The sequence below is a fragment of the Dichomitus squalens genome, assembly GCF_000275845.1.
Source record: "Dichomitus squalens LYAD-421 SS1 unplaced genomic scaffold DICSQscaffold_43, whole genome shotgun sequence".
Taxonomy (NCBI): Eukaryota; Fungi; Basidiomycota; class Agaricomycetes; order Polyporales; family Polyporaceae; genus Dichomitus; species Dichomitus squalens.
Window position 1 is genome coordinate 160,935 of NW_006766925.1, and position 21,923 is coordinate 182,857.

Genomic DNA, 21,923 nt, shown 5'->3' on the forward strand with positions numbered 1-21,923 from the left:
TGCAGCCGGCCGCATTATACTCCAAGGTCATCCCGCTAAGCACTGGGGAGCACCGCAGAGTCTGATGCCCACCGACGTTTGATACATTCTACTCTACCGTGTACTTCGCTACGCGCCAGCGTCTCTACCCAACCACGTGAGCTGTCTTTCAGAGCAAGTGTGTCGTCTGTACGTTTGAACGGCCATGCAATCCTCGCCGACCTACAGCTTTCCGAAGAGCCGCACAAGCCCCTCGCATGGCTATTGACCCCGTTTTGCCTGCTTTTTCAGCCCACCCAGCACCGCGGAGCTGTGCGGTAGGATGGACAAAGAGGCCACCGCGCGCAAGGAACAGGACGAACAGCGGCTGGACGGTTCCGCGAGGGCGTTCACGGCGACTTTCAAAGACCTATTGACCGAACAGCCACCGGACGACAAAGCTCGAGAACAGATGCCCGACGAGAAAGGCGCGCAGCTGAGGAGCGAGTGCGAGTGCGCCATAGAGGCACCGCATTCGGGAAGACTGCGACGATAATCTACATAAGGATAAGACATATGCAGAGAGAAGGTCGGAGACTCAGCGGGAGCATTCCGTAGTTACAACAGGAACTGGGTGCGCACACCTGTATAGAATACAACATCATATATATCCGAACCGTTCACGGGTCTCACCTCCACGCTCAGTCGTCCGCGCTCCCTTCCGCATTGCGCGAGTTGCCTGGTGTAGACTGGTGCTAGAGACCCTCATTGATCAATACGCGCCGTGGGTCTCGATTCGATTCGGATGGCGATGTGTCGGAGGGGAGGGGAGGGGAGAGTAGGACGGGACGCACCTGCCTGAGCTTGGCCAAGTGGATCTTGAGCGTCTCTGCGTAGTTTTCGAAGCCGAGGGTGACCATGGCGTAGAGGATGTCCTCGCCGCCGATCGTCTTGCGCTTCTCGAGCTGGCACTTCTCCGCCGCCTCGGAGGTGATGAAGGAGATGAACTCGGACACGCACTCCTGCACGCACTCCTTGGCCTCCTTCGAGATCTTCGCCGTGCCTGGGACCGCACCCTTCATGATTCGCGAGACGTTCGCGATCTGGCCGGGGTGAAACAAGTGCGGACGAAAGCGGTGCAGGACGCGAGGTGGCATGGGACGCGAGGTGAGTGGGCACCGCTGGTGTGGCGGGTGGAATAGAGGATGGGACGCACTGGGAGGAAGCGGTCCTGTTCGCGGTATTCTCCGATGTCCTGCTCGGTGATGGGGACAGGTTCGGGGGTATCTTCAGGGACCTGTGGGACGACGCCCGAGCCGTCTTCTTGAGCGGCCGGCGCAATGTTCTGCGGTGCGATATTCTGAGGCGGGGGCGGGGGCGGGGGCGCGAAGTCAGACATCTTGAGGATGGCAGAAGCGGGAAGGTTTGGCCCTGCTTTCAGGGGCGGCTCGCTTGCCTGAGAAGGCTTGGGAGAGAAAGGTTGAGAATATTGGCGGCGGCGGCAGAGGTAGGTGGTGAACGACGGAGCACAAGGCGAGGGGCAGAGGCCGACTATGTACAACCACCGCTACTGTCGCTCACTGCCCGCGCATTCACACCACGTGATATGACGTCCGTATATTGACTCTGTGTGACAAGCTGCATCGACTGGCAGTCGTTCATCTCGTCCCCGTGTCAATCATCTACTTGACTCGTCGAAATACCAGACTTCCATGTCGAGACGAGAAAATCGATGTCTATACTCAGTCTCAACCATCACTAGGTCCGTGCGAAGGCTCGGTGCCCTCTACAGTAGACTAGACGAGGACATATCCTACGTCCCGCAAGGACGCTACTACATAAGCAATAAGGTAGCTGAGCCTCGAGAATAAGAGAAAACCCGCTATAGATACACCGGAAATCCCATACATATGTTCATCCAGATCCACGAACAGCGCCTCACACGAAGTCAGCCCGTTGGAGGTTGTGCCGAAGTATACCGTCGCGCACTTTGGAGAGTACCCGTCAGTACGTACAATGGCATTGCATTACAAATCAGCTCACCGGAAGCCAGTGTCGATGCCGTCGCTTTCGTATCCTGGCATATGACGGAAGATTGGTCAGGATGTGAAGTCTGCGGCGAGCACACTGGTTCAGCGATACTCACGATAGCAGTGGTGACATAACCGTAAAACGGCCTCGTCGGGTCCGGTGTGTACTCGCGGTGTTGCTCACGGAACTTCTGATGCAGATCTGGGAAACGAAGGCCGTCGTCAGACACCAGAACGGACGACACGCGCTCCAGGACAGCCTACAGTGAGCGAGCACCGTCGCAGAGTTCTCGCGCTCAGCGAAGCTGGGCAGGTACTTGTTGATCTTCACACCGGCCGCGAGCTTCTTCTCCAGCAAGTCGTACTTGTTCAGGAATACTGGCGAGTGAACGCGAAGCATCAGCAGGGCAACGTCGAGAAGCACCGGATGAAAACGCACAGATGATGATGCACTTCGCAAGAAGCTTCGACTGAATGACGCCCTTCCAGAGCAGGAACGAATCTTCCAGGCGGTTGACCCGGCGGTCTTCCGCGAGCAGCTCGTCGAAGCAAGATATAGGGGCGAGGAATAGAATGGCGTTGGCGTCGTCAAAGTACGGGTACCATGCAGCACGCTAGGCACGTATTCCATCAGCACCAGCACCATCAAAGGCACTTCGCAAGGACCGAACGTACCGATGTCCTCGAACCGCCGACATCATAGATCATCCACTCTCGAGCGACCTCAGTAGTGGGAGCTGAACGTTCTGGCGTTAAGCCTCTAGCGTCGGGATATTGGACATACACAGAGGCAGGGAGCGGACTCACCATACTTCTCCATCACGAGCTTATACTCTTGGACGCCGACTGTGCGCAGTCGCGAACGCACGACGTCGTTGTCCGAAGGTTCGTAGTCGCGTTGCGTGATACGGTCTATGTCGTTGAGGAAGCTGCGGGCAAAAACCAGCATGAGCAGCCGCTGGAGTCTCAGCAGCAGCACGAGGATCACGACGCTTACAATCCCGGCGAGAGCTCCATGCGGATCCTCTTTCGTTTCAGCAAGTCCCTTACGACTTGATCCTCCCAGAGCGCCTTCATGTCGTCCGCGCAACTCGCGATAATCTCGGTCGCGTCCTCCAGCTTGGACCCGTCCGTCACGACGGTCCCCCTCACGGCCTCCTCGTTCCCCGAGAGCTTGTGGTACGCTGACCGCACGGTCTCTCGCCAAGTATCGTTCGAGCGGACGTAGAACTCTGCATGGCGCCGACGCGTCGTGCCCTCAGCGAACGGCGCAGCGGCGTTCAAGTCGTCCGAGGCGCCTGCGCCTGCGGAGGAAAACGGGGGGGTAGAGGCACTTTCCTCGCCGATTTCGTCTGTCGCTGCCCCGATCAGTTGTTTCAAGTCGGCTTCGACGCGACGTAGTGGGGCGAGACGGAGCTTCAGAAGCGCATGCGTGTGGCTGAATTGAGTATGGGAGGGGGAGGCATTGCCCCCCGCCCCGGAAGATTCAGTGGTGATGGGGCGGAGAGCGGGGGAGGTGGCCGGGGAGGTGGGATTGGATGATTTGGACATCTCCGCTGAGAGAACATCGAGGATGTTGTTGATCGAGCGGACGAGGTTGAGTTGAATGACTGCGCGCCATGAAGCACGTTCCGCTTTCCATGCTTTAGGGGCAAATGCGAGCTGGAAATCTACAGTAGGGTACAGTTCAGGGACACTCGACTGCGTCACCACGTATATGGACGCGTACTCTTTAGTGTTGTGGATTTGCCTGCAGGCAAGAGGTCAGCACATCGTCTGCCACGAATGTTGAGAGTCTGAGCAACATATTGCGGACAAGGCAGACCCGAGCACCCTCAACGTAATGCGTGGCCCGAGGAGCTCGCATGAAAGCTACACCGACCAAGTGGCTGATCTGTGAACAATCACGCTTTCGTGCGCGTACACAGCCGGAACCATATTGGACAGACGCCGCAGGCGGTGCTCGCACCCCAGGACGTAACATGCTTACAGGACGTCATTCGGGAATGGAAGCAATGTGGAGGATATGAAGGGCAGCGATGCACACGCGACATCTCAGAGCGGGGGAGGGACGACAGGGTACAACGGCCGATATGTCTGCGAGCGAGGGATGGCAAAGCATGATAAAACCAAGGAAAGAAGGGACGAGGAGGCAAGCGGCGGGGAAGAGAGGCGAGAGAAGGAGGAGAGGGGGAAGAGGGAAAGGACGTACCGGATTCACTCTGTCCGAGGAGAAGGAGTTTGAACATGCTCTTGTGCTTCTTCCACGCTGCGCGGTCCTGCTTAAGACCCTCGTCGATCTCGTCGTTGATGCGCTTCGCCTCTTCCTCGCGCCTCAGTCGCGCTGCCTTCTCCTCTGGGCTTTCGCCAGGCGGCGGGGCTATCGCGGCCGCGAGGGGATCCTCGGGATCGTGTGAGCGACGGGCGCTATACATGGTCGTGTGACAGAGTGGATAGGAGGGGGCCAACGGCAGGAGGGGGCCAACGGCAGGAGGGGGCCAGACAGAAGACAAGGAGGATACGGAGGGCGTGGGTGGAGGAGAGAAAGGAGCAGGGGGCGCTCAGGGTGCGGTAGGAGGGGCCAGGTGCGTCGGAGGCAGAGACGCGCTCTCGGTACATATGAATCACTTGCTAGTAATAAGTACCATCCCTGAGCGCATTCGGCCAGCGTGTTTGCAGCTTGCAACAGCTTGAAACCAGTGCAACCGTCGCCCACTCGCTTCCCATCTGCCAGATTCCTTGATACCGCATTCTCCCCTCTATTCCCTCAAACTGAACCAGCCTGTACTCCATGCTTTCCGTCTCCTCGTCTCGCCTTCTGCGCTCCCCGGGCTCTGCGCGCGATCATCTGTTGCGATTGAGGCGCAGTCCTCGTAAGATCATTCGCAGTTTGCATCTCAAGTCCTGGCCATCCGTCGTCATCCATGGGATGCGTACGACTGCGGCCAGGAGGGTACAACGGTCTATCCGATCCTTCTCAGGGATCTTGATCGCCTTGAGACCCTGACAACTCTCAGATCGCCATCAATATTGCTCTCCTGTCCCTTGGGGGTCGCTGCTTACACGAATGCCCGAGTCCGATTTGGCCGCGCAGCACATGCGATGGTCGGCGCTCTTCCACAACATGAGTGTACGAGTCTCGGCTAACCACATGCACGCAGAGACGCTCCAGTCCCTGTGAGCACTGTTCCGCGACGTCAAGAGGCGTTCGTGCGGCGCGGTACGGAACTTCCCAACGCTAGCCAAGGTCGCAGTTGCTATCAGGGTCGCACTGCAAGGAATGGTTGTGCATCAATGCGCGATGGTTTTAGGCTTGTACGTCGACGTGGACCGATCGCTGTTCCGTGCTAAGCAGGCGATACGCCCTTGTGGCCGAGCACGATGCTCACACTTCGCGGCAACCACGCTCTACGCTTCGTCCCAACAATAGGGGTAGTCAAAGATGGCGTTTCGGAGGACGGTTCGACAAGCGATTCTGCAGCGATTCGGTGGAAGGGAATCGTCCTGGATTCGTGTGGGCACTTTGACCACCCCACGTTTCTACGGGTCGATTCCAGGATAGATTCTTGAGTCGGTCAGGCCTTCGGGCGTCTGTGATATCAGAATTAGGTAATCTATGCATCCTCGCGCGATGGTTTCTCGACGTGTGCCGCGTTGTTCTTCCCCCTACTATGCCTTGTTACAGCTCTCGGGCCCGCATAGCGAATATATTCAGTTTACCAAGACACGACGCACTCAATTCCCGGTCTTTGTGCTAGAGCCAGCAGCAGGTTGCCAGGTGAGACGGCCGGACTTTCTGAAAGGAAGGGCTTTCGGTCTGGTTGGACATTTGAAGGTGGAGGGAATCTGTACACCAGTGATTCTGATTAAAGTAGAGAAGCCGCCAGCTTCAAGTTGCAGTAGGGTCGCTCGTAAGACAAACCCCAATAATAATTTGACATATAACCTATTTTAAGAGGGCTTATCCGAGGTCGGACTGAGGGAATCGAGTACAGAGAATCGCGATTCGGGTGGGCGGTGCTCCTCCAGACTCGCACCGGCGATTCGACGCGATTCTGCCAGAATCGCGGATTCCCCCCTCTCGAATCGTCTCCCGAATCGTTCCCTCGAATCGTCCACCGAACCGCCATCTTTGACTACCCCTAATATAAAGCCTATCAGCACTGCGCGCCGCAACTGCCATGCGTATCGCATGGACACTGTATTCCTGGGTGACACTACGGCCTCATATAGTGAATGCATTCCACCGAGGTTCCAGATTAGTCCTGGCAACACTTTCGTTTGACGACGCAAGAGTCACAGTAGTATGTCCATGCAGTACCAACACACTCATTGCCATCATGGTTCCATATTCGTTGACTTGAGGCTAAGTATCCTGCTTGCCTGCCTTCCTTACGCTGCAAAATCTTCTTTCTCACCACGGTCTATGATATCCACTCGCCGCCTGACACGGAATTGGGTAATATCAGTGGGGGGGAGGCCTTCTCGATCACTCGTCTGTCCGGGTGACTTGACTGACTATTGCCGTCAAGAGCGCCGACTCATCCTCAGAGAAAAATCTGGTCCCACTCAGACCGTATCTCGAAATGTGTTTCTATCTGCTCTTCAAGTTATCCCGGCACTGGCAGCTTGAAGATCAGAAGTTGCCCCCTGAGGCTGTATGTAGCCGTAGCATTGACCTGATCAACGTTATGTCTTGGCCGAGCGGTCTAAGGCGCCGCCAGACTAGGGATCTGCGTACTGATTCGAATTCCTCTCTCATCATCTCGGAGTATCTTGCCTATCTATTCCTTACAACCTTGAAAGCCTGGACAGTACTACCTTCAGTGTCCCTCTCCCTTGAAACAGTCCTTTCCTCTAATGCTTTGAAGTGACCGCACGCATACGCGTGGATGTTGTCAGTCTCTTGATTGGCCAACGATGTTTGCTTCCATAAACCCGATGCCAGACTCAACAGAATAGAATATACGAGTATCCTCAAACAGATATAATATATACAACGACCGCTAGAAACGCATGGGCTGGAAGGGGGGGATATCAGCGGAATGTTGGCAGTAAGACAGGAGTGCGTCACTAGTCGCAGGACATTAAAGCAGTGAATCTAATTTTGACAGAACCTCGAGCACGCCAGCCACGAGCTCGAAGCACAAGTCCTCCTCGCCCCCAACCATCTCCTTCTTCACCTCCTGAACCAGTCCGAGTACGACCTCTCTCGAGCTCACGCCTGCGCTGCCCATCCCGATCCTCGACGCCTCTCGTCGCCGGCTCGACGACGCGCTCCGGGTGCTCCCTGAGCTGCTTCCAAACGGCCAACTCGAGAACTCGGCGAGGATGTCGTCGCACCGCTGGAACGCCGCCTCGCGGTCCTCGTACGTCAGCCGCCCGAACGCGTTGTCGAGCACGCTCGCGGCGTACGCGGCACAGACGAGGCAGACGGCGCGCATGGCACGGCACTGCGTGCCCTCTTTGCCGAGCGCCGCGGGAGGCACCGCGGAGGTAGTGGAGGTGAGGAGGGTGACGACGCGGGAGATGATGGCCTCCTTTGTCCGGACGTCGGCGACGGGGTGGGTGGCCATGTCGAAGAGGAGGAAGTTGCGCTTCTCGGTCCGGAGGACGCCCTTGTCGACGAGGCCTTTTGCGAGCCGCTCTCGGACTTGCTTCAGCTGGAAGCCGATCTTCATCACGTTCCATGTCTCGCCTGAGAACGCGCGAAGCGATGTGATGGGATGGCGGCGGAAGGTGGGTAAAGGAAGAGAAGGGCAGCAATCAGCCTGTGTCGCGTGAGTGCCGCGCGAGAGCGCGCAGAGGAGTCCCTGGGTCCGCGGAGACGGAGGACTCACCGCTTAGGAGGTCTACCCAGCCGTTGACAGATATGCGCTCTGATTCTTGACCCTTCATCATCCGTAGCGCTTCGTCGAGGATGGTCTCGCCCGTTTGTCGATCGTCCAGAACCTCGACAAGACGTTCTGAGAGTGGGAGGTGCCGCCGATTCGGATCTTTGACGAGGGCGATGCGCCGGCGTAGAGCGAGCTCGATGAGAATGCAGCCGCGGAGCGCGTATGAGATGTTATCGTTCCAGAACGAGAGGTAACCCTGGAATGATTCGGGTTACGGTAAGTCTCCAGCCTCAATAACCGAGCCTGCTGCATGGTACTGCAAAGCCGAGCCAAACGGAGCGGGAAGGAAGGAAAAATTCAAAGAATACGGTATGAGAAGTGAGCGCGCTTGGTGGCTAGGCGGTGGTGCTGGTGAGGTTCCATGGGACTGCCATGTCCAAACAATGTTCAAGCCGCCCAGTCGCGCAGCGGGATGCTTCTCCCGCCACGGTTCGATTGGTAACTCGGATGAGCCGCCGTACGCGAGCTGGGTGAGAGCAAAAGGTACTCCGGACACTGCGGTGTGACCGAGGATGACATGGGTAGGGGAGTGGTCGTATGAGGAGACTCACCTGCTTGTCCTTGAGGCCGAGGAGGAGAACCTCCTCCATGATGGTAAGCCGCGGAGGCTTGCCTCCTAAGCGAGCATCTTCATCCTCACGCTCAAGGTCGCGGGGGTCATAAGCTATCTTGCTACCTCCTTCGAACGCGGAGCCAGCATGCTGAGGAGAATAGAGAGACTCGTTACGGGAGGCGGAACCGCTGCCACCGTTGGTGGGAGAGCCGTTCAATCCCCGTGAGCTGTCGACGTCGTCGTCGCCGGTGGAGGCTGAGGCTGGAACACGGCGACGAGAAAGACCAGCAGCAGAGCTCATTGCATGAACGAGACGACAATGGAGGGGAGGGAGGAGTAGATTGGAGGCAAGACACCGAGCGCAGCGCGCGTCCTTCTCGCGAGCCGTCCGAGTCCGCGGCCGGTGTCCTCTCCGGGCTGCGGGTCCATAGACGCCTGTAGACACATCCCGTCCCGTACCTCCCTCGTCGCCGTCTCTTCCTATCCCACCCCTTTGCTCATCGTCCCCAACAGCGAGCTCAAGGCGAAGCACGAGTGGCCCGTCATGTATGTGCTCATGTCGTCCCTAGCGCCCTTCGCTTATCGCTGTCAGTCCCTCCTCGGCGGCTTTGTGGCACGCTGAACTGGCATGTACTCTCCTCAGCCAGCCATCTCATCTTGCGGCAACTTACTTCTCTCTCGTCCGTATCCCAGGTCCTCCTTGTGCTCTCATGGGCAGCTCTCTAGCTCTCCAGCTTGTCCAACAGGCTTTCGGCGATGTCATTATCGCCCGCATATCTCCCTCACACATTGATCGGCTGCCCGTCGAAATCCTCAGCCACGTCTTCCGTCTCCTCTGGTTTCGCACCGCCCCTCACCCCAGGCTCGACATAGAGTCTTGGCCGCGGTATCATCCTGTCCATCCATCCATCATCCACATCACCCACGTATGTCACCGGTGGCGCGAGATTGCCCTCGACACTCCCATCCTCTGGAGCCGAGTTGACGACACCCTGGGGCTCCGAATGATAGCTTTCCTCCAGCGCTCACGGTCCGCGCCTGTCTCCTTGTCTACCTATCTCTCAGTCCCTCACGAGGGCATCGCTGGCGAGCTCATCACCACCGTCCTTGAGTCATGTTGTGAGCGACTCCGTCGCCTCGACGTCAGGTTACACGCCTACGACATTTTCACCCATTCTCGCATCGATTTTGCGGCACCGAACCTTGAATGCCTCACAATCCAGTGCGAGATCTATGATGGCGTAGAAATCGTTGAATACCCCTTGCTCCTGCAGGGACAAACGATGTCTCTGAAGGCGCTTGCGCTTCTCCATATCCACCATTGGCTCCCTGCAAACCTATTTCCGAATCTCGTTCATCTCAACATTTCCTACTTTTACATGGAAGAGCTCCCTCTTCTAATGCTCTCGCATCTCCTAGCAGGGTGTCCTCGACTTGAAACCCTTCACCTTGGCGAGGTGTGGAGTTATCCCCTCCTAGACTTGGACCTCACCCCTCCATCACAGAAAATCCCAATGCCCCATCTTCGCAGCATTTCCACATGCTGCACGACCCTACAGACCGCAGCTCAGATACTTGCCATCCTTGAGCTCCCACCGAGGAGTCGTATCAGGATACATAATGCCCCCGTAGATTCACATACTTGGGCTGCCGACAACTTACTACCCTCGCTCGAGTTCATGAAGACGCTCACCCGCCTGGAGGTCGCTGCAGACACTACTTCTTTATACCTTGTCGCCGAAGGCGACGACGCAGGCCTGTGGATCCAGGCCAAGTGGGAAGGCGGCTCTCCAAGCGTCTGGCCGCAATGGCTCGCGGAGCTGCATAGAGCCATACCCTTCGCCTCCATCACCCACTTCCATGTCGCGCTCACGGATTGGAGCATCCTGCGCGAGCTCCTGACACGTATGTCCGCCCTATCGGTACTGGGCGTCATGTCCTTTCCGAACGACGATGCCGGGCACGAGCCGATGCTGTCCGAGCTGTCTTCGACGCTCTTGTGTAACTTCGCGGTGGTCTGTCCGGACCTCGCCACGCTCAGCATACAGTGTAACGTGGCGCCTGACGTTACTCAGATTGCTTCTCTAGCGACGAGGGAAGGGGCCCGTCGGCTATCTCGTCTCGTCCTTGACTTTCCTGGCTTAGTCGATCCGGAGCCGCTTATGGGACATGTCGACGAGCTTGAGATCGGGGACGGTGGCGTCTGCACTTGGGAGAAGAGGGACGGGTGGGACATCGGGAACGAATTTTGGCGGCTCCCGGAAGAGGATGAACCGCGCTGTGTGCTCCCATGGAATGTTACTACGCACGGCTAATAGTACAGTCTTGACTGTGGTATGTGTCGTAGTAGTGGCAAGCGGGTTGGCTTCCATCACTACTTACTCATCGTTGAATTGTTGACTATTGACGTGCAATGTAGATGCGCACCAACGCTCCGAATGCTCAAGAAAAAACGGAACGACGTGTTCGCCGACATAGAAGGACATCTACGGCTTCGCATGATGATTGGAACAATGGCATTGCGTAATGGAGAGTCTCAGGACGATCTTCCATATAGTAGGTCCATGTCTGGACCTATTCAAACGGTCTGCGCGGTTTTGGCCTTGTGGGCGTTCGGGGGTGAGCCTTGATCGGTTTCTACCGATGCTCACGCGAAGTAATTGATTTCTTACCGAGCTGACTCCTCGGGGCGGCTCATACTAGGTCCGCGGAGGACGCGTGTCGCGCACCGACAATCACCTCCGCATTTCAGCAAGCGGGTGAGTCGACGCGCCCCACCTGTGAGATCCCATGTCGTACAGTTGACGGGCTGATCGGGTCCGTCATTTCGCTGCAGGAGCTGTCTCCAGGTATACCCATACCAGTGGACCGCACTCAGACGAGCCGGCGCCCCGTCTCGAAGGTGGCCGGGTAGACGTCCGTGCATCGCGGGTGCGCACGCAGAGCGCAGTCTGCGTGTACGCCCGTTTTGGCGAGTGGATCGCGGATGTGAAAGGTACGTGTTTGCACATCGATCGGCTAATTTCCGTTAAGGTTGTCACCCAGACGGCGACCACGTGCATGTCACCTGAAGTGTTCGTCCGCTCTGCGGTAGTTGGCCTTTTCTCATGAATACCAGGCTTCCGTCGTGTCGGGGCCCTCTCTTGACTGCTCAGTAGCTTCGTAGTCGCTTTTGGATTCTCGCATTCACAGGCCAGCTTCGTCCTGTGAGCGCTCACTCTGTCATCGTCGTTCTTTGCTCTTGATCAAGTCTTGGTCCGCGTGAAGGTCGCTTAGCGCACCAGGCATGATTCCCAAGCAAAGGCGTCATTGCGTTCCGTGCTGTAGGAAGGTAGGCCAGACTTTACCAGCTTGGGTACCCCGCCCTTGCCATACGCCGCCTTTCTCGTGGACAGCGGCGCACTGAGCCTGGTGGACGTCCGTACCTTTTCGCGGGGACGCCATTCGAGCTGTTCACCGCGAGAGAGCAGTCGCTTCTTTCTGTTTACTGCCTCCACCTCTATGGGGTCAGCTGAATCGAGCGTGCTTGCCTTCGCGCCGATCCTACAGATTTCTACCAAAGCCTCGCAGCGGCTTATCAAGATAATTAGCCAGCGAAGGGTTCATGGCCGTTCGGTCAACGCGGAGATATCTAGAGGCAGAGAGACACGAGGCACGATGAGACGTCTACTTATCCCCGCTATCGAGGCCAATCACGTTGCGGAGCCGTTCACTGCCGCTTGCAGTTCTCATGGACCAGTGGGGCCTTCCCAGGTGCGAACGAAGACGCTCGCTACACATACCGGCGATACCGCGTACAATGGCTACATTTCCTCATGAGTGACATCACTCAATGCCGCGTGCGTCTTCGCGTATGGTTACAGGAAGGCCTCGTCACCTGAGCTTGTACGTGAGTCCAGTCCATCACACCGGTGATTTCACAAATCCTCTTTCGCACGCGTACGACGTAAGCTACCCGCTGCTTCGCGCTTTCGCAAGAACACACAAGCACTTACTCCTCGGTGTCCCGATATGGTGACCTACCGATGGGTATGTTTCCGAGTTGGAGCCACTAGACCGGGCGACGCTCCTCGCTTTCGAGATCACCGTGATCGCAGTGCGGTGCGCTCGTTACGGCTTCTAGAGCCTCGTGTCGATCTCGGGGTGCTTCCGCGGCCGTCAGGCCTCATTAACGCGGTGTGACCTTTGTACTTTCCGGCCCGGATAGGCTGGCAAATGGCCGAGCAGTTATCGTCCGTCACGACCTCGTAGTACCACCAAAGTCTACGCTAACTTTACCTGTATTGCAGAAATCCAAAGTAGATGGGTACCTGGACGACTTACCTAAATGTCCCGACGTCCGTCACGACCTCCCACTGCGATCTCTCCATAACGGTATATGTGCAACTGCGACGATAGACATGCCGGCAAAGGATTACGACCCGTCACAAGTCACGGACGATGGTGACATTGTAATGAGAACGCGTTGCGCGCGGTTTCGTGCCGGTCGAGCGTCACGGTCCAGGATCCTGGGAGCAAAGAGGGCTTTTCTGATGAGAGGCGTCCCTTTGCCTCCGTGCTCCCTCGTCCCTCCCTGACGTCTACGTCTGTCTGGCATGAGGCCGTCTCCCCCGGTGCGATATTAACTTTCTTCTCTCGGGGTCTTCTTTCTTCGCGACCGTGAAGACTACCGCGTGTGCTGGGCATACGTCCCCTCCCGTCTGCTCTTCTTCAATCCCTCCCTCTCTAACGCCACCCCTCTCTTCGCCCTCTACTTGTACGTACGGACCCACAAACACAGCCCTTTCTTCTTCTATCCACCATGATGCAGACTGCAAGGTCGAAACCCGACGTGAGCATCCTTTGTCCTCGGTTCATTATCCTCCCTCGTGTCTAACAAAGGCTCATCTACAACAACAGCCTAGGATGTTCCTCAAGGACTTCGACACACCCGCAGAACATCACAGGTGGTCAGAGCTTGTGCCCCCTCGTACAGCTCTCACCTTCGCTGCGATTTGGGATGAAGACGAAGGCATGGTCACTTTCTCCGGCGCCCACCTCTTCGACTCGGAGACGGCAGAGAAGGGGCGCAGGGACCAGCTGGCAAACGACTCCCCTTCTGATGTCGCGTTTGGGGATGGCGAGTCGCAGGTCCTCACCATAAACGACAGGTTCGCTATCGCTATCTCTGAGTCACCCGCTCGCCCAGGGCATGCCCTTCCCTCCGCAGGCATCGACTCTCTCGCCTTCGCACGCGACGCTATGATCGATGGCGAAACCGTCATGGACTCACGTTCATGTCTTGGTGCTGGTGGCCTTCGCGTTCCACCGGGCATCCATTACGCGCCCGACAGTCCTGCAGTCGCGTCTTCAATGGCGCTGGCGTCGCTCGCAAATGTCCCCTTCCGCCGCAGGACTTTGATCAACAATCCATTCAGCCGCACCAGACGCGATTCGCAACGAGCAAGGCGCGCAGAGCTTCGCGTTCAGACGAACGGCGACGAGGTAAGGCATTGCGACGCGCAGAGCGCGAGGAGCGACGTGACCGACGAAGGTTTCTTCGAGGACCGCCGCCTAACGACCGGGACCCTCGGGACCGCGCCTGTTCTCGTTGAAGTTAATTTGGTATGTCTCCGCGTCTGTCTGACAGTGTATTCCCATACCTTAACGAACACGCTCCACGCTCCCTCCCAGTCCTCTGCGTTCTCCGTGACCACGACCTCTACCTCGCGCTATGTGGAGGTCGACCACCCGTCGCAAGCCGAGACCTACTCATGCGAGCATCGGTCACAGCGGACACAGGTCCACCGCCAGAGTCAGCCCCCGCTTGTCAAGGAGAAAGCCGAGAGTGTGGGCGAGTCGGCGTGGTCCACGCTGCGCGATGCCGAGCGCAACATCTGCTTCAACGTTCCGCTCGAGATCGGGCGCAGGCTGAAGAAACAGCGCTCCCCACGCCGCTCGTCTTCTCCCCCCGCGAGCCCCGAGGAAGTCCTCGCTCGTCAGTATTACAATCACTTCCCATCACCCTCGTCCGTCGATTCGGACATGTCTACCTGGAGCGGCATGCACGGCAGACAAGGGTGCGGCCCCAACATCCCACGGCCATCGACGCCGAAGGGGAGCATGAAGCTCGGCAAGTCGCTCCTCCACCGTGTCGTATCGTGCAAGAAGCACGACGGCATGGACGACCGATGGGTATACGTCGAGGTCGAACACAAGGTCAAGCAGCGGGTGTGCGCAGTCTGTGTTTGATGGCGAAGTTTCATGGATGCGAATATGGATTGTGTGGACGGGTGGACATGAATACCTGGATACACGCGGTGTGCGCCCGGTCTATATATGCCAACGCCTGGTGAGTGTGGCCGTGAGCGTCGTCGTGACTGCCGCACGTTGCGCACAGTCCGTCCGGCATAGGCCGTGCGCGCGTCTTCTCTGTCATTATTAATTTATTATTGGTATTTCTGGGGACCCACGCTGCATTTACTCGTACTTTCTTCGCCTAAACTTAAGGCTACTACTTCTTAGAGCTGCCAATTCTGCAGTACGCATTCCCCATCCCACATATTCTTTCGACATACAGTTAGGAGATCGGCGGTCTCCCCACATTCTTTTCGATACCCTTCGCCTTCGCTGCGTCTTCTTTCTTCACCCCTTTGTACTTATTGTGTCTTGCTCATGCCCCTAATTGCTACCCTTCCTCCCTTCGTCTCGCCCTGACTTGGGTTGTACTCTTACTGATGCCGATGTGTTCACTTATCAACCTCCCCTGTGCTAGTAGAAATCATCCTTCGGGATACCGGTACTTCATTGTACGTAGCTGCTGTAACGTCCAAGTCATGGCGACCAATATATGAGCCTATATGCCCGATCGTTCCTGTCTCGCACCCTTCGGACACGCTGAAGCGCAGTAGAAATGAAGGCACGCACGAGGGCCGCCGCAGGAAACAGTCGGCATGGACAGCATTATATTACTGACGAGCCTCTACAAGAACACGACCACGCTTGCGCAGCTGGATATCGACCGTGACCCGCACCAGGCCAAGACCCACTCCCCGCTCGTTGCACGCTCCCGTGCTTCCTACAACGCCACCTCCAGGGAGCGGATTTGACATGGCGCAGACGGGCAAGCCGCAGCATACGCCGTAGCACCGTCAGCGCGCACCGAAGAACAACACTAGTAGAACATGAGACGACAGAAGACCGAGAATTGATGATTCCATGACAGACAACGATAACCGAGTAATGAAGAATACCGAACGGCGCGGCGGGCACAACGCAGCGAAAGGGGAGGCGATAAACATAGACAATGAGTAGGATGTCACAAACAGGAGAAGAGACGGAATGTGCACAGTACAGCATAGGAACAACAGGTACACGAGGGAGCGCGCAAGTTCATGAGGGGGATCAATTGATTGGCTTCGAGGGCATCGGGCGAGAACCACGGTCCATGAGATACGAGAAGACAATAATCGGGTGTCTAGACAGAACAACAAAGGTGAGGCGACTATCGGCGTCGCAGCGGGAGTGTGGACGAGGGCCGGCGGGGGCATGGATGCGTGTGCATGCCCCTGGAGGGGGTTGTCCGGGGCTCGGGCTGATTGACTTTACGAGACGTCGTCACCGAGGGTAGTAGATGTCTTCCTCCCACGACTCTGCGGAGACAAAGTGACATGTTAGCAGACATAGAGACGGCGCGCGGCGTAAGGCGGTGCGCGGGCGGGGGACGGGTGGAGAGGGAGTGGGAAGCCGGGTACGCACCTTCCGTAATGCTTCGCCACGCAAAGTAGAGCACGGCGACCGCGGCGGTCTCGAGTATCGTCGCAACAAATGATCCGTCAATCTTGCTATTTGCACCCTGATCGGGGGAAAGGCATTTCACATGAGTCGTACACGCACTGGGACTTGATATGAAACGTACCTTGCAAATGACCTTGCTCAGCAAGAAATAATCCAGCTGGCTGAGGACAAACAGAATCGCAGCCAGGACGTAGTACCACATTGGGCGGACTTCATTCAACATCCCGAGCACGACGTAGGTCATGATCACCAAGTATAGAATCGCGGCGCTGCGGATCGGAACGATCGTCGTGTCAATAATTGCGCAGGAAGCGTGCTCGCAGTCCAAACCAGACTCACGCGGCCGGCCAAATGCTAGTGAGCACGAAGAGCGCGATGCTGTTCTGGGAGGCTGGGGGCGTTGATTGAAACACCGTCGTGAAGGAGAAGCCAACATCGAGGGAAATGTATGTTGTCGCAGCGAAGAATGCGACAACGAAGAAGTGGAACGGCTAACGCGTTGTGTCAGAGATCGCTCGAAAGTGACGCTGTGCGCACGCCGCTAGCCCCTGTGGGGCTAGGGCGCGGAAGGAGCTCGAGAAGCACTCACCACCAGTGAGCTCATCGTGCCATCCTCGACCACCTGCGTACTGACAATCGCGTTACCTAGCAGTGCCCAAAACGTGGCGGTGACGAGTCCAGCATGTATTGCAGTGATAACGGTCAGAGCAGTGGTGCCTTGTTCAAGGAAGGAGCCCGTGGATATGAGCTGGAAGGGGATGGTCAAGAAATAGAGGACCAAGAATATTTGGAACTCGACCCGACCTGGGATGATTTGTGAGAACAAGTACGAGCGTGCTTACTACGACGAGATATAGGAGGCGATATGGTCAAGGGTATCGTACGCAAGACAACCGAGTGAGAACACAGGATATCGCTGCTTTGCGAAGAGACGTATCGTCCACCGCGCAGGCGCGACCTCAGCTCGTTCTGTTGGCTACGCATCACAGCCAAAGCGGAAGGGTGGCAAGAGAAGCAACAGCGTAGCATGCGCACTGCACGAGACCGCCTGCGGTGCTCATTGAGGTGTTAGTGACGTGGCGTGAGTGCTGCGTCAGTCCGCGTCATCGAACGCGAGCTCACCCAGAGGTCCTGCACCAAGAGAATGGGGCGACGCTGAAAGCTGGATGGACGCGGAGACATGTGCAAGGCAAGAGCAAAGAAGGCGACAGAAAGGAAGAGAAGGCTAGCGAAACAGAAGGGCTACCAGCAGACGATGGTATGTAGAACTGCAAAGGCGGGGGCGAGGGCGGTCGAAGGAGCGAAACGCATCGAGGACTCACCGACAGCAGCCCTTCTCCGATTGGTCCAGAATACGAGAAGCAGAGTGATGAGGATGCTCAGCCCGCAGGCAACGATGTTGGCAATGTTTGCGAGCGAACTATCATGGCCAACACGGGGGATGCCGCATTCTGGGTTGATGCCTACCGGGGCGGAGGTAGCATCTGAGGACAGGTTCGTAAGGGCAGTAGGGTCACGGTGTTGTAGCTAGAAGGCGTGAGGAGAGGCGAGGTGAGCAGGTTGAGAAGCTCGAGGCGTAGGGACGTAGGTACCTGGCGGTAGAAGAGATTACACCATGGATATGATGGGACTTGGTGACAGAGGGGGGCAAAGTCCCCAAACTTGGTCATGCCGACCGATGGAGAGGGTGCGTTGAGGGCGCGTTGAGAGGGAAGGGGGCAGGGTATCCAGGACGAGCTGAGGAAAGGGAGAAAAGAGGATGAGAAAATGCTGATCAACGAGGGGGGAGCACGAGGCAACCGCAACCGTCGCCCGATGTGGATGCGGATACGGATGCGCTACTCCCATCACCAGTGGTCTCCCATCGCCACTCACCTCCTTAGATTTTGTCGACTTGGCCCGCAAAGTCGTCGGTTTTCGCGCCGAGCCAGCAGGTCGCGTCGATTATGGAGGAGGAGGGTATTCAAGTCGTTGGCAACGACCAAACAGTGTCAACTGCATGCAACGTTGTCCCCCTTCAGCACAATAGACCCTCTCGGCGCTTATCTACACTGTCTCTCAAAATGAAGCATCATGTTACTCTATATACTAACCACGCGTATACAGATATTGTGGAACACCGAAAGAGGCAAAGCTACAAACATCTACATCGGGTCCAATATGCAACTCGAAAAACAGGAACGGACGTTGTGCGGATAGATGTCTGCAAGTGTACCTTACCACGCCATGATAGCTCGGGAAGCCCAAAATCGAAACTTCCCATCACACCCGTATGTCACTGTGTACGCCACATACAATTGCATTGCGAAGGTTCTGGATGACCCACAAACCTGGCGTGTTGAACACAATTTGAGCCAAGTTGCGCTGCCAGGGCTTGGGCGCCAAAGGACGGAAGCAAAAGAACGAGGGGCGCTTGACCATTTGTGCGTTGCTGTCGTTGATCACCGACTCCTCCAGCGCGGGTTCATCTGCACTCACATCGCCCGCTCCCGTTCGCAAGCTCGTCGAGAACCGTGTAGGCGATGAGTTATTTAATCGTCAGGCGAAGCCACTCGAGCATCCGCGCATGGCGGAAGCGCTCCTCATCCGCCGCGCACTCGCTATACCGGGTGACACCCGCCCCATCCTCGCCATCCTCTTCTCGTACAAACTCGCTTTTCTCTTCCGCACCCTCTTTACCGCGGCCGCCTCCGCTGCTGCCCTCGTCGTCTACGCTCGCTTCTCCAACCCGTCCTCTCCGAGCAACTTGCCGGATCGGCGCTCATAAACGCGGTCACCAGTCTCGTCGGACTGCTTGCAACTGCTCTAACCGTGCAAGGACACTCTGAACGGCCTGAAGACCTCAGAGCTGCGCTCGAACGTGCGTGGTGGCTGGACGCCGTTATGAAGCTAGGGAATCCCCTGTCATGCGCGCTATCTCCCGCCTTGGGGCTCCTCATCATGTCTAAATTCGACTTGTGGTCCTGGGCGGGCGTGGCTTCAGGGGCACCAGGGAATATGACCGTGAGGGACGCGCTCAACGCGGGTTTCGTCGGGATGGCAGCCACTGCCGCGGATTTGCTGTGGAGTCGCTGAATCCGGCTACTGCCTAGACACGTAGGCCGATAAAGCATGTCATTGCATCCGTCGCATCTGGGAGGCTCGATATCCTGGGCTGTTCCAGGGGTGAGTTAGATTAAACCTTACTTGCAAATCTCCCAAGCCGAGTTGCTGAATCTGCACGCAAGTCTGACAGGTCGATGTTGGGCGCGGTGTCGCTTACCTATCCAGAAAAATCAACCACGCCTCATGACATTTGTGGGGATTGTACGCAATATACAGTGGACACACAGTCTGTTACGTTGGGTCGCCAGTGCAAGCGTACGATGGTATCGCCGGCGGGCTGTCTGCCATCACCATTCGTTACCTATTGCAAACCAGTCAGTAGTTCCCGTGTTTGAAAGAGATGGCGCTGGCACTGCCTCTATCTGGCGCTCCTCTGTCGCGACATGATCGAGCATTCGAAGACTGGGGTTCGAGCGGCAATGGGCGCTGGTTTTCTGCAGTGACTCTGGTATGAGGAGGCTTGTAGATTGCCCCGTACTGCTGCTACTGTGTTCTATGACTCTCGGAGCCGTAGCTGCTGGTGCGTTACCTGTTTCGCCACACTTGGTGAAGCCGAAGCTGATCCAGCGTTCGACAGTCGACAATGGCGCCTTACGACATAGATCCCCTCTCGCGCAATCAGATCGGCCTTGATGTGCGTAGCTGGCCTTATATGTATAGCGTGTTGCTAGTGGTGTTGACGATTATACCACTCGAACCCAAACACCCTCTCGTTACTCCCCGGCTCGCCTGTAAGCTCACCCCCACTCTCATCTCCAGTACGCGGATTCCGACGTCAGGGCTGTAAGACAGATATGGCGCGCGTCCAGCCCGTAAAGGATCCGCTATGGGAAGCTAGCCTTTTCCGCCGTGTCCTTGCATCCTTCAATCCTCCGGCTGTCTTCGCACTCCTCATTCTCCACACTTCGATACTTCTCCTGCGCATCGCGACTCAGTTCTCTACGTCTATCACACTCCTCATCGTCATCTTATTTTTCGACTCGTCTACCACACTCCTCGTGGCGCCCACTCTCGTAGTGGCACGCTACATGCTCATCGTTCTCTCCATCTCCAACGTCTTCATCATTGTAGCCAGGTGGCTCATACTGGCCCTGGTGGTCAAGTGTCAAGGATTAGCCACAGACGAGGAGGTGGACGCTGCGATGGAGCGTGTGCGTGATTGGGTGTTCACATTCGAGAACTTCGCGTCCATGCTAGCCATCTCCAAGTGGTCTACAATCGTCAACATCGTCACGCCTGTCCCGGAGAACGGTGCACACGAAGAGATGAGCTTGGTCTTCGCGATTGGGGTGTGGGTGGTGGGGGCGGTCGCATTTTGCATACAATCAATGCGCAAATGATGGTACTACACATGAAACTTCATTCGATCTCTCGCATCTTCTACGCGCTATACGGTACGGGCATATTGTGTGGATCAGATCCCTCATGTCTCATCTGCAGCGCATTTCTCGCAGACTGCGTACACTGCATTGTAGGCGGTACGCTCCACAGGCCTAGGATTCATGTGCTATATTTTTATCTTCGTTTCGTACATAGCTCCTCATGAAGTTGCACGTCATAATTGTGGAGAGTCATCAGGGAAGTCCTTCATGATTCAGGTTAGACGGGAAGTGCCCTTCGGCTGTAGCTCGATTCGTATTGATGTCGGAGTCTTGATCGCCGTCATATACGTACATACTCGCTAACCCAAATAGAATATGAAACCCAACTCGGACCAGGATCGCCCTGAGCCTTTTGACTAACTTCGTTGCCACGTCACTTACACGAAGGTTCGTTGTCGCTGTACAAACTACAGGCATGCGCGTTACTGAACCGCCTCATGTAGATGTCCAGCTCTTCGAGGCCGACGGAGACTGAAGTCTTTGCGCTTGTCGCATTTCTCCGCGATCAAGACCTGTCCTCAAACCCGATACTGCATGGTCTGTTGCAGCGCTTGGAGCGTTCCGTCCAGCGCAATCATGATGCGACCCGGTATCCTACGCCCCCTGTTGAAGGCAGCCAGGGTCAGCTTCCTGAAGAGGTAGGCTTTCCAAGTCGTCTTTTTGATACAGTTCAATTCATAGACACGACATGTTGTGCTCGACCCTCAGGACAAAACGAACAAAGGCCCTAAACGCAAAAGATCAGCGTCCGCGTCGTGGCGTTGCGAACCTCAACCACCGTCAGAACAGCCCAACGGGCGAGGAGCGCCAACACAGTCGGTGTTTGCTCTCCACATGGCCGGCCCTCAAGCTATCGCTTCTATAGGGAACTTCACGTTTCGCTACGCAGGCCCTCAGACGACTGACGAGCAAGACGACTCTTGTGGTCCTATGACTGTGAACCAAACCTGTGCGACAGAGGAGACGAAAGACGTGCTTCCGACCGAAACTTCGAGATGGAGCAAGCGTCGGCGTACACGAGTCGATTGACAGACAAATTGGTATATACTTAGTTGCACAACGGGTCGTGCGTCTTTGCTACTGCTTTGACAGTTTCACGCCTACTTCTTGACACGCTTTCAGGCTTTCTCATTCTATGCAACGCCACGCTGGAATCGACGTCCAATAATTACCACTGCAACCGCGCCTTTGAGTCCTATTTTGGTTGTACGTACGTACTCGT

General features: G+C 56.5%; 9 protein-coding genes across 9 annotated transcripts; 5 read left to right on the plus strand and 4 right to left on the minus strand.

The window, feature by feature from the left end:
• Positions 1–25: 25 nt before the first annotated feature.
• DICSQDRAFT_156970 (histone-fold-containing protein) lies at positions 26–1,488 on the minus strand. The gene is made up of 3 exons (XM_007369061.1): positions 1,175–1,488; positions 813–1,061; positions 26–713 (listed from the first exon to the last, which is right to left on the minus strand). Exons 1-3 carry the CDS (start codon positions 1,355–1,357, stop codon positions 660–662), a joined length of 486 nt encoding a protein of 161 aa, XP_007369123.1. The 5' UTR covers positions 1,358–1,488; the 3' UTR covers positions 26–659.
• A 193-nt stretch (positions 1,489–1,681) lies between these two features.
• On the minus strand, positions 1,682–4,536 carry DICSQDRAFT_91208 (G-alpha-domain-containing protein). The gene is made up of 10 exons (XM_007369062.1): positions 4,201–4,536; positions 3,718–3,738; positions 2,986–3,658; positions 2,796–2,917; positions 2,664–2,734; positions 2,428–2,602; positions 2,253–2,366; positions 2,105–2,190; positions 2,002–2,035; positions 1,682–1,946 (listed from the first exon to the last, which is right to left on the minus strand). Exons 1-10 carry the CDS (start codon positions 4,421–4,423, stop codon positions 1,897–1,899), a joined length of 1,569 nt encoding a protein of 522 aa, XP_007369124.1. The 5' UTR covers positions 4,424–4,536; the 3' UTR covers positions 1,682–1,896.
• A 2,395-nt stretch (positions 4,537–6,931) lies between these two features.
• DICSQDRAFT_182758 (GPP34-domain-containing protein) lies at positions 6,932–8,761 on the minus strand. Its single transcript, XM_007369063.1, has 3 exons — positions 8,437–8,761; positions 7,829–8,081; positions 6,932–7,686 (listed from the first exon to the last, which is right to left on the minus strand). The coding sequence occupies exons 1-3, from the start codon at positions 8,737–8,739 to the stop codon at positions 7,076–7,078; spliced, it is 1,167 nt and encodes a 388-aa protein (XP_007369125.1). The 5' UTR covers positions 8,740–8,761; the 3' UTR covers positions 6,932–7,075.
• Positions 8,762–9,374: 613 nt separating this feature from the next.
• Positions 9,375–11,771, plus strand: DICSQDRAFT_163071 (uncharacterized protein). The gene is made up of 4 exons (XM_007369064.1): positions 9,375–10,798; positions 10,858–11,057; positions 11,115–11,197; positions 11,275–11,771. Exon 1 carries the CDS (start codon positions 9,443–9,445, stop codon positions 10,751–10,753), a length of 1,311 nt encoding a protein of 436 aa, XP_007369126.1. The 5' UTR covers positions 9,375–9,442; the 3' UTR covers positions 10,754–10,798; positions 10,858–11,057; positions 11,115–11,197; positions 11,275–11,771.
• Positions 11,772–11,814: 43 nt separating this feature from the next.
• On the plus strand, positions 11,815–13,197 carry DICSQDRAFT_156973 (uncharacterized protein). Its single transcript, XM_007369065.1, has 2 exons — positions 11,815–12,670; positions 12,728–13,197. Exon 1 carries the CDS (start codon positions 11,940–11,942, stop codon positions 12,255–12,257), a length of 318 nt encoding a protein of 105 aa, XP_007369127.1. The 5' UTR covers positions 11,815–11,939; the 3' UTR covers positions 12,258–12,670; positions 12,728–13,197.
• Positions 13,198–13,239: 42 nt separating this feature from the next.
• Positions 13,240–14,669, plus strand: DICSQDRAFT_129072 (uncharacterized protein; the record flags this gene model as incomplete). Its single annotated transcript, XM_007369066.1, has 3 exons — positions 13,240–13,269; positions 13,320–14,042; positions 14,112–14,669. The coding sequence occupies 3 exons, from the start codon at positions 13,240–13,242 to the stop codon at positions 14,667–14,669; spliced, it is 1,311 nt and encodes a 436-aa protein (XP_007369128.1).
• Positions 14,670–15,377: 708 nt separating this feature from the next.
• DICSQDRAFT_139652 (uncharacterized protein) lies at positions 15,378–17,928 on the minus strand. Its single transcript, XM_007369067.1, has 7 exons — positions 17,807–17,928; positions 17,537–17,741; positions 16,804–17,018; positions 16,554–16,705; positions 16,336–16,483; positions 16,176–16,272; positions 15,378–16,069 (listed from the first exon to the last, which is right to left on the minus strand). The coding sequence occupies exons 1-7, from the start codon at positions 17,882–17,884 to the stop codon at positions 16,035–16,037; spliced, it is 930 nt and encodes a 309-aa protein (XP_007369129.1). The 5' UTR covers positions 17,885–17,928; the 3' UTR covers positions 15,378–16,034.
• Positions 17,929–18,440: 512 nt separating this feature from the next.
• DICSQDRAFT_173258 (uncharacterized protein) lies at positions 18,441–18,981 on the plus strand (the record flags this gene model as incomplete). Its single annotated transcript, XM_007369068.1, has 2 exons — positions 18,441–18,496; positions 18,672–18,981. 2 exons carry the CDS (start codon positions 18,441–18,443, stop codon positions 18,979–18,981), a joined length of 366 nt encoding a protein of 121 aa, XP_007369130.1.
• Positions 18,964–20,659, plus strand: DICSQDRAFT_182762 (uncharacterized protein; the record flags this gene model as incomplete). Its single annotated transcript, XM_007369069.1, has 4 exons — positions 18,964–19,379; positions 19,442–19,839; positions 19,897–20,050; positions 20,108–20,659. The coding sequence occupies exon 4, from the start codon at positions 20,114–20,116 to the stop codon at positions 20,657–20,659; it is 546 nt and encodes a 181-aa protein (XP_007369131.1). The 5' UTR covers positions 18,964–19,379; positions 19,442–19,839; positions 19,897–20,050; positions 20,108–20,113.
• Positions 20,660–21,923: the final 1,264 nt, after the last annotated feature.

What these genes read in the sequence shown, in the direction of transcription:
- DICSQDRAFT_156970 (XM_007369061.1), bottom strand. Translation starts at nt 1,357, where the DNA reads ATGTCTGACTTCGCGCCCCCGCCCCCGCCCCCGCCTCAGAATATCGCA. An exon ending in AACAGGACCGCTTCCTCCCA is followed by an intron (nt 1,062 to 1,174) that starts GTGCGTCCCATC and finishes CACCCCGGCCAG; the next exon opens with ATCGCGAACGTCTCGCGAAT. An exon ending in ACTTGGCCAAGCTCAGGCAG is followed by an intron (nt 714 to 812) that starts GTGCGTCCCGTC and finishes GAGGGTCTCTAG; the next exon opens with CACCAGTCTACACCAGGCAA.
- DICSQDRAFT_91208 (XM_007369062.1), bottom strand. Translation starts at nt 4,423, where the DNA reads ATGTATAGCGCCCGTCGCTCACACGATCCCGAGGATCCCCTCGCGGCC. An exon ending in GCTCGTGATGGAGAAGTATG is followed by an intron (nt 2,735 to 2,795) that starts GTGAGTCCGCTC and finishes GCTTAACGCCAG; the next exon opens with AACGTTCAGCTCCCACTACT. An exon ending in TGCGAAGTGCATCATCATCT is followed by an intron (nt 2,367 to 2,427) that starts GTGCGTTTTCAT and finishes TTCACTCGCCAG; the next exon opens with TATTCCTGAACAAGTACGAC.
- DICSQDRAFT_182758 (XM_007369063.1), bottom strand. Translation starts at nt 8,739, where the DNA reads ATGAGCTCTGCTGCTGGTCTTTCTCGTCGCCGTGTTCCAGCCTCAGCC. An exon ending in TCGGCCTCAAGGACAAGCAG is followed by an intron (nt 8,082 to 8,436) that starts GTGAGTCTCCTC and finishes GAATCATTCCAG; the next exon opens with GGTTACCTCTCGTTCTGGAA. An exon ending in CTGGGTAGACCTCCTAAGCG is followed by an intron (nt 7,687 to 7,828) that starts GTGAGTCCTCCG and finishes GCGCGTTCTCAG; the next exon opens with GCGAGACATGGAACGTGATG.
- DICSQDRAFT_163071 (XM_007369064.1), top strand. Translation starts at nt 9,443, where the DNA reads ATGATAGCTTTCCTCCAGCGCTCACGGTCCGCGCCTGTCTCCTTGTCT.
- DICSQDRAFT_156973 (XM_007369065.1), top strand. Translation starts at nt 11,940, where the DNA reads ATGGGGTCAGCTGAATCGAGCGTGCTTGCCTTCGCGCCGATCCTACAG.
- DICSQDRAFT_139652 (XM_007369067.1), bottom strand. Translation starts at nt 17,884, where the DNA reads ATGACCAAGTTTGGGGACTTTGCCCCCCTCTGTCACCAAGTCCCATCA. An exon ending in GCACGATGAGCTCACTGGTG is followed by an intron (nt 16,706 to 16,803) that starts GTGAGTGCTTCT and finishes ACAACGCGTTAG; the next exon opens with CCGTTCCACTTCTTCGTTGT. An exon ending in TGAGCAAGGTCATTTGCAAG is followed by an intron (nt 16,273 to 16,335) that starts GTACGTTTCATA and finishes TCCCCCGATCAG; the next exon opens with GGTGCAAATAGCAAGATTGA.